A 9,642-nucleotide genomic window follows, 5' to 3' on the forward strand; every position below is an offset into this window, starting at 1 on the left:
AATAAAGGTTAAAACATAAAAAATGTAAAAGGTGTTTTGAAAAACACATTGGTAAATGGCAAAGTTTTCGAATTAAACATTTTGTACTTCGTAAAATAATTTAAATAATTATTACCCAACTGTTACTATGAATCATTTTTTAAAGGTAATCAGTGAATACTGTCCTTGGTTGTTGCTCATTGTGCAGCATGTCTTTCCACATCTTAGTCCAGTGAGTTCTTTGCTTGGGAGCTTTCATTTCTGCACCTGTAAAGAGCAAATAATGCACAAGTATCTATTATGCTAAGTGAAGAAGCAACTAAAGTAGCAACAAAACTGTGATTCTGTTTTGTTGTAGTCAGTTACATGTGTTTTGGTAGTCGTGAGCACCTGTACTTATAAGTCTGCTTACATAGCAACTGTAAAAGCAGGACACAGCTACTGCAAATGATCTATATTGATGCATATAAATTTGATTGCAGTACATTATCATCGTACAAAATCACTGCAACTTCTCGTTGAGAACGTTCTTCTATAGAATTATAATCCTCTTCACTCTAACATCCTTGAAGTAATTACATTCAGTTACATTCATAAAAATAAGAATGTGGAAACTAAAACTACAAACCTTTCTCCTTGTATGCGCTGCTGGACCGTCATCATCCTCCTCTTCTTCATCTGTTTGTTTGCGGATCGGAGTGTTGTTCGTCAAAGTTTAGTGCAGCGTAAACACTCTAGACTCACATAATTGTACTTAGGTCAAAGATCAAAAATATCTTGTTGATTATTAGCTTTAAGTTGAGCATAACAAAAGTTTTCTGGCAAACCAGCAGTCTCGCACGCAAATTTAACCTTTTGCAAGTTTCATTATGAACTTGCTAACTAAAATACTCAAATGTAAAAACGCATGCTTACAAGAAATATTTAATCAAAAGAACCCCATCCACATCTCTTGGTAAATAATCCATTGTGATTTGTTGTTATGACAGCCCAGAGCACAGCACAGCAGATTGATGGAATTGCAATTTGGTTCTACAAATGGGGGCCGCACCACTGTGTGACGTCACATGAAACCCATGAATGGTAAAATCCCAGGTCAGAGCGTCCACTGATATTTATTAATCCGCATGGTCTGACATGAATATTCCATTCATTCATAAAGAGACAGCAGTGATTCTACAACGGGTACATTTGAGAGCTATTGAGTAAATTAAGTAGCCTATAAGGTGATTAGTCTGATTAACATGACGCACACACACACGGATATGAATACTCAAACTGAAGAATTCTGTTGTTTCAGGTTTCTAGAGGTTTATGTTTATCATTGTCATATACATTTTGCATTCTGCTCTTTTTATGTAGATTTCAAGTATTTTAGTTCATACACTGATACATTTATTTCAATCCTCTGTTGAAAAAAAAAATAGAAACCATCACATAATTTGTAATGGTTTTACTGGTTATAATGAAAATTGTATTGGTTTTAATGGAAACTGTAATGGCGCATGTCGGTCTATACTGGTAATTGGTCACCTTCTATTCATGGTTTTTGTTAAAGCCACTAAATCCTAATGTATATGTCCCAAAAACACACTATTATTTAATGGTTTTAATGGTTAAAACTTGATTGTTTGTAATGTTTTTGATGGTATTTGCAGTGGAAATCATTCGAATTTCTGTGATGGTTTCTATTGTTTTTGTCAGCAGGGTCACCATGGGTTTTGTGATGTTATTTGCCATAAATGCGATAGGATTGCAGTAATAATGTGATATACTAGCGACTGTTTGTAGTTGTGGTGGGCCTATTTGGGAGAAAATCCAGGGCCGGTTTTTTTTACTTCCAGTCCGTCCCTGTATTTGACCATCAGCTTCGCGATAGGAATGGCTCGCGCAAATCTTATCACACTTCTCGAGCGCGCTGGTGAACTGCGCTTCAGTCTTATTGTGCCCCCCCCCCCCACACACACACACATAGATATAGATAGATAGATAGATATTATTTCAGCTAGTTGCCAAGCCAACATTTTCTATTTTTACTTACTTGACCTAATTGTTTTACTAATTGTTTAAAAAAAAAAAACTATATAGACAAAAGGAAATAAAAGGGATAGAATAAAAGGAAAATATACAAACTAATTAAGAATACAAAAAAAGTATAGTCAATTATACTAAAATGCTGGAAGTGTTTGAGGCCAACCAATAAAGTAGAAAATACTACAAGATGTAAACTGAATGTTTGCATGGTTTTAGTGTCAAAAGGTCACTTCCTAGCTTTTTATATGAAAAGTTATATTTAATTTTTCAACCTTGTCACTATAAACTGCTTTACTGCTTCAATATTTCAAGTTTTAACAGAGAAACACATGCTTTCATAAAATTAAAAGCTTTACATTTCTGCTTTTAAATCCTCCGGAATTGGCTCAATTTGCTTTTAAGTACCTGACCATAACCTCCATTTTGCTACTTAATTTTTTTATTTTATTTTATTTTTATTTAAGCTGTAATCAACACATGATATCGGTTGAGCGTAACTTACTAAATCTGAAATATTCCTTTGAATTGTGTGGCATATTGAGAAAATGTGTGATAATGCTTTTCTAAGTCGTCAGGACCATGAAATGGACACACACACAAAAAAAAATCCATTAGACTTACGTTGATGGAAGGAGCCGGACCACATCTACAGATCAGAGACATGAGGCTGAGCTCTCTTGACTTGTGCGGTCACACTTGCTGCTGTTCAGCATAATATCACAGACAAACAGTCATTTAAATAGGAATCAGCAAAAAACAAATAAATACAATCCTTATTGTTCATATGAGTTTTTCACTAAATTTAACTGAAATGTTGCTAACGTGACTTCTTGGAACACCTTAGCAACCATCAAGCAATGCATCTGCTTGTGTTTTAAGTATGTAAGAGCATCCACGAGCACGTGTCGCATCTGCCTGGCAAATGCGTCAAGAATGACGTGTGAACGCAGAGTTTGAAAACAAGCCCAAGGACAAACTGCGCTTACAAAAAAGACTCTCTGAAGGAGTAGGAGGAGAGAACAGTGTAACTGGAGAACAGTTTGAAGAAGAATTCAATTACCTAACCATTACAAGAGCACTAATGAAGTCTCCTCAGATCTGCAGCTACTCACTAGACATGGACAACAACTCCACCCTCTCACCTCAAACAAGGGTGGATGGCAAAATGCAGATGGGTGTGTGAGAACAGGTTGCTTTAGATGATGTTCTTGTCAGTTATGATAAACATCACAAGAATGAGAATGAGTCAAACAACAAAGTTAAACATTGGAGCAAATAGTTAAGGCTTACAATTAAGAGTTGATAAGGATTGAAGCCAATGTAAGCACACATAACTGGCACGATGCCATTTTGACATGAGAACATTTTAGGTTCCTGTCCTTTCAGTTTTACATGAGTACTAAATTAATTAAAGGGCTCAAACCTTTTACATAAATACACAATCTATTATGAAAGGCTCTTGGCTGAGGTGGACCTTCAAAACACTGCAGATTCACATCAGTATCACACTTTTCATTACTTGTAACTTTTAGGAAAACAGAAGAGAAACGTTTTAATTAAGATGTGCCTGTAAAGGTTTTGATGTCTTTGGACTTGAAATGTAAATATCAATATGGTTTTGTAGTAGAAAACAAAACTCCAGCCAAACAGCCAGACTACAGAGAGCAGGCGGAAGAAGAGCTGCTTTTCTTCTAAATGTCCAGGGTAATGTGCTCTATTTTGTGTGTTAAAAGGAACAATCCCTGAGAGCTCGGAGAAGTGTGCGGATTCTGGGAAGCAGTCCAGCGAGCGAGAGGAAGACACAGAATCAAACAAACACAGACTCTTTCTTTCTCCCTCATACTGACACATTTGGACCCGTGGGGATAGATAGATAGATAGATAGATAGATAGATCTTTTTTTTTTAAATGTAGTTCGAAATATAAGTGCCAAATTAGGAAATCATAAACAAACGGGATACTCCACCCACAAATGATGAGTTGTTTACTCACCCTCACACCCTCAAATTATATTTTCTTTCAGTTGTGGAACAAATGTTGTATGATTGTCTTTTTGTGTTCTGTACAAGAAAGAAATGCATGCAGGTTTTGGAACAACATGAGGATGAGTTAATGATGACAGCATTTTTTTAATTGTTATTATTTGGGTGGAGTATCCCTTTGAGCTGTGTAGCCTCAAGTATATCCAAGATGTTAAAAATACTTGATGGCCACAGCACTTGACATTTGTCATTAAATCAAAATATGTTAAAAACATTTTTCAAAATTGCTTGAAAACAATATCTGAATTATTAATCATGATTTCAGAAAAGTTCTCAAACATATACAATTTTTTTTTTTTTGTATATATATATTTTTATGTTACATTTTAAATATTATGACTTGAATCACCTTGGAGTTTTAAGATATTACATTTGACTACCTCAATTAAGTTTGCATTTTTGTTTTAAATAGGTCATAATACTCATTAAAATTATTTGAATTTTCTTTATTCCAATCAATGGCTTTTTAAAAAGCATTTTAATGTACTTTTGGATAACCTGATCAATCTGGACGAAATATGAGCATCACACCATTGACCCACAAATACATTTGATTTATTTGATTTAATTTGATTTGGTTTATTATTTATTATATTTGATACATTTATTATATTCTTTCTTTCTTTCTTAACAACATACAGTGTTAAATGTGTTGATAACCATAGGGGATCACCGAGTTAGACGTGATATACTGGGATTAAATAAAAAGAATATAGGATGATTCTCCTGGTTTCAGAACTATGGACAGCGCCGATATATTTTCCTGGCGTTTTGTCTCAGGTCACGCGCAAGTTACCAACACGTTTTGGAAGGGAAAAACAAAACAGCATCACATTCTCTTGCCTTGTAGCGTCAAAATCGATAACATTTCACGGTATAAAGCGTGATCAATAAAACATAAAACAGATTTCTAAATCAACAACATATTTCTAAATCTGCTACTAATCCATTAAGCTACTGTGTTACCAACACCCGTCACACGTCTGAACAAACAATTATTATCCAAAGCCCACCATTCCCCAAATTAACTAATGCAACATTGCGGGTCTGCAACATCGAGAGGGTTTGCATAAAGATGAAGTCCCTGCTGCGCTTCAAATGTCAATCAGAGTGACGTTGGTGCGTGTCCTTTCATCTTTATGAAGGTGGGGGCTCGCGCTCTCATTGACATTCTGAATGGAAGTCCGCGCCTTTGCCATACATACGTGTGCATTCCAAGCACTTCAGAGACAACCAACGCAGCACATAGCTACAGCCGTTTATTGATAACATTTCAACAAGATTTGCGTATGGTCAGGGTGCGAATTATGGCGGGCGATCTAACTCCGCTAAAAGCTTTAAAACACCTAAGGAGGTCAAAACAAACCACTTGGGGACATAATCGTTTTAACGGGGTTGTTTCAGTAGGGTAATAAACACGAACCACTGGCTGATCAATCGCTTTATTATAGATTTAGATACCAAATTATGACAAAAACGTGATTGTTTCTTTTAAAACTGGAAGAGGGCGCCAAAAGACAACTGTTGCGCAAGATGAACTTCTGCTTTAAACTGCTTTAAAAAGCTGACCTCGTTGAAAGTCATTATATAGCTACTAATTCGGATTCCGCGTAACCTACAGGTTGCATGGTTTATTTCTCAGACATTAATCTCTCCATGGTGAACTATTAATTCATATGCTCCCTCATGCGCGTAATGAAATTAATGCAACAAAAGTCAGTGAGGGTTTTCATTTTAGGTTGCACTTGCCGCCGATGCGCGTTATCCCACAGCCCTCCCCTAATCTGTGGTAACCCCGCGCGTCTGGGGTTCATGTTTATGTCTGTCAGGTTTCCGATTGGGCGCCGTGTGGATGTGTGATAAGCATCCGCGCGCCGTGGGCGGGAACAGTCATGTTTATAAACCACAGTACGCTTGCCGTGGGTGGGAGTACCGGATCGAGAGCGAGAGGACGCGCGGCGCGGAGCTTGTGGAGGAGGCGCGGCTTCCACTGCCCCTCCGCCGAAACAGCTGTATGGACGACCACCTCAGCCTCCTCCACTCGCCTCCGCCTTCCTCGAGCAAGCACCGGGGCAACAACCTCGTGAACCACGGCTACACCGAAGACATCATGACAATTGTTGCATGCGACAACATGCTGGAGGAGTCGGCGGCGCTGCCTGGGCACCACTCTTTGGAGCGTTATGAGCCAGACCACGAGTGCTGCGAGAGAGTTGTCATCAATATCTCAGGCTTGCGCTTCGAGACGCAGCTCAAAACCCTGTCCCAGTTCCCTGAGACTTTACTTGGCGACCCCAAGAAGAGAATGCGCTACTTTGACCCCCTCAGAAACGAGTATTTCTTTGACCGGAATCGGCCGAGCTTCGATGCTATCTTGTATTATTACCAATCCGGAGGGCGCATACGGAGACCCGTGAACGTTCCCATAGACATTTTTTCCGAAGAGATACGCTTCTACGAGCTCGGGGAGGAGGCCATGGAGAAATTTCGAGAGGACGAGGGCTTTATAAAGGAAGAGGTGCGTCCTCTGCCCGCTAATGAGTTTCAGCGACAGGTGTGGTTGCTGTTTGAGTACCCGGAGAGCTCGGGTCCGGCCAGGGGCATCGCGATCGTCTCGGTGCTGGTCATTTTGATATCCATCGTCATCTTCTGTCTGGAAACGCTACCCGAGTTCAGAGACGACAGGGACCCGACGAAGGTCGCGCCGCTGGCGAACGCAACTCTCCCGTTCTTCACCAGTCCCTTCTCTGACCCGTTCTTCGTGGTGGAGACTCTGTGCATCATCTGGTTCTCCTTTGAGCTGCTTGTGCGTTTCTTCGCGTGCCCCAGCAAAGCCACGTTCTCCAAGAACATCATGAACATTATTGACATCGTGGCCATCATACCTTATTTCATCACTTTGGGGACCGAGCTCGCGAAAAGGCAAGGCAACGGCCAGCAGGCGATGTCCTTGGCCATTCTTAGGGTCATCAGACTGGTGCGAGTGTTTAGGATATTCAAACTCTCGCGGCACTCCAAAGGGCTCCAGATTTTGGGGCAAACGCTCAAAGCCAGCATGCGAGAGCTGGGCTTGCTGATCTTCTTTCTCTTCATCGGGGTCATCTTATTCTCGAGCGCCGTCTTCTTCGCCGAGGCTGACGATCCCGACTCGGGCTTCAACAGCATCCCTGATGCGTTCTGGTGGGCGGTGGTTACCATGACGACCGTGGGATACGGCGACATGCATCCAGTCACCATAGGGGGCAAAATCGTCGGCTCCCTGTGTGCGATCGCGGGCGTGTTAACTATCGCTTTGCCAGTGCCCGTCATCGTGTCCAACTTCAACTACTTCTACCACCGAGAGACTGAGGGAGAGGAGCAGGCGCAGTACCTCCACATCGGCAGCTGCCAGCCTCTGTCCTCCTCCGAGCAGCTGAAGAAGACGCGGAGCACGTCGTCGCTCAGCAAGTCGGAGTACATGGTCATCGAGGAGGGCGCCTTCAAGCAGCCCAACTTCCCCGCCCAGAACAACCAGAACTGCGTGGACATTAAAAAGATGTTCACGGACGTGTAGGCTCTTCTAGTCTGCCTGATGATGGCAACGCTGTAGGTTCGTGTCATGACAGTCAAGTGCTGCTGAGTGTGTCGCCCTCCATTTCCACGACGCAGAGGAAATGGTTACATGTCTAACGCGCCAGTGCCATGCAGTGTTTATCACCTGTTTGATTGAACCATTTTACTGTGAGGAGGAAGCCGCCATCGGCTTTCGGTCCCGTTTGCTGTCTTTAGGGTACGTTCATTCATATAGGCGATGTGTGACATCCGTGTGGCAAGCCGCTTTAACATCTATTCCTTAACACTAACTAGCACCTGCTATTATTTTACTAGTCATTTTGATTACAATTAAGTAATCCAGCACGGTTTTCAATTGGTATTGTAACTATTTTCAGAATAGAAAAAAATTAAAATGTACTGGTAATTTTTTGCCAGGATATTATCCTTTAATTTTTACAGACATTTCCTTTAATCCTAAAACACAGTGCAATGAAGTGCAAAATTCAAAATACAGGTAAAACACCTGTAAAAGAAATCAATACAGAAAATGCCTTAATATATTAAAACAATACATCATGCCCTATTTTTTACAGTTGGTGTATATGATTTACTTTGAAACAATTTGCACTCAAAAATTGCTAGTAATTTTCACAAATAGGCATAATTACAAGAAACACTTAATTAAACATGATATTTTCAAGTAGAAAGACTGAAATAGTATTTTCTTTAAAAAAAAAACTTAATAAAATACTTAATTTCCCACAAAAAATAAGTGATTTATTTTTAATTAATTATATATATATTTTTCACAGTGTAATAGTGATTATTTCGTTGTTACTGGTAACACATCTTTTGTCATTGAATTATATTGGGTTAATATATCAACTATTCACTTCCGACTAGTAACATTTTGTTTTTATTATACTTTATCTATACAGTAGCCATTCTGACTAGTCTTTACATCTAATGATCTAATATATGTAATGATGTACTGTAAGACATATTACATAGGCCTACTGTTGGAATATATATTTGTGCCTCAAAGATAAGTACTAGTATCTAACAAAGATGTACTAAACTGGAATAAATACCAGCAACAATTAGAAATATATCATTGGAAGTGAACAGTTACTATCGGTACCACAAATCCGCATAAAATTCAATGACAAAAATATCTTCCAGAAACCGTCAAGTTACTTGTAACTTCTGGAACATTGACAGGTAGTGAAAGTAAGTACTAGTATCCAATGAATCGTTTACAAGTGAAATTGAAAAGACACCAGTCACTACTGAATGACTTTAAATAAACACATAGCCTAGTTAATGGGCAAATGTTAAAACGGCTTGCCACAAAGTCAATATTTCTTCAATGACAAGTTAATAGCTATTCTATTCATATGCTCTCGTTGCATCGCATAGTCTACTTTGACATGACATTGCTGGAAACTTAGTCCAGTTTAGGGAGTTTTTACAAGAATAGGGAGGGAAGCGCTTATTATAATGAATTAGAGGTAGCCCATTTAAAGGCATTGTGTATTTTCTTTACATTATGAACAAGTGTCGCTCAGACAGCATATCACTTGTTGGAATAAGTGTCTTAAATTACTAATTTTGTGTGCCTCTATTGTGTATCGTCGTCTCGTCAAGACCCCGTTCCATATCAACAACCAGTGAAAGATGCATAAGATGCTATATGTGAACTTTTTCTCCGTTTGTGCTACTATTCGTGCAGAATTCAAGGATCTAAAATTGTTCTGATTCAAGCACAAATTCACTAATGTGTACCGATCACTGAAGACAAAAGGGAGGGGAAAGATCAGAGACTGAAAGCGCTTTCGACTGGATACTTCTAATCACGTTGGAGTGATGCAGTCTCCATAGCGACGATAGGTTCCTCGGTAACCCGCTATTGTTGCCATGGCATTTTTTATTTTTATTTTTTGTCAGTAATCCGCCAGAATGTTTTGAAGTCTGGCGGAAGATTCGCGGTTTTGCTGGATTTTGTAAACTGGTGAAAATGGATTCACTCATCTAACCAGAGGGCCATAACAAC

General features: G+C 39.4%; 1 protein-coding gene and 1 long non-coding RNA gene across 2 annotated transcripts in view; both read left to right on the plus strand.

Moving 5' to 3' along the window:
- Nucleotides 1-9,642, plus strand: part of LOC107711718 (uncharacterized) — a 37,345-nt gene that overhangs the window by 23,969 nt on the left and 3,734 nt on the right. The window lies entirely within an intron of this gene.
- On the plus strand, nt 5,966-8,074 carry LOC107711716 (potassium voltage-gated channel subfamily A member 3-like). Its single transcript, XM_016516750.1, has one exon. The coding sequence runs from the start codon at nt 6,070-6,072 to the stop codon at nt 7,606-7,608; it is 1,539 nt and encodes a 512-aa protein (XP_016372236.1). The 5' UTR covers nt 5,966-6,069; the 3' UTR covers nt 7,609-8,074.

Source organism: Sinocyclocheilus rhinocerous, unplaced genomic scaffold (genome assembly GCF_001515625.1).
Source record: "Sinocyclocheilus rhinocerous isolate Xijiao unplaced genomic scaffold, SAMN03320098_v1.1 scaffold2163, whole genome shotgun sequence".
Taxonomy (NCBI): Eukaryota; Metazoa; Chordata; class Actinopteri; order Cypriniformes; family Cyprinidae; genus Sinocyclocheilus; species Sinocyclocheilus rhinocerous.

What these genes read in the sequence shown, in the direction of transcription:
- LOC107711716 (XM_016516750.1), top strand. Translation starts at nt 6,070, where the DNA reads ATGGACGACCACCTCAGCCTCCTCCACTCGCCTCCGCCTTCCTCGAGC.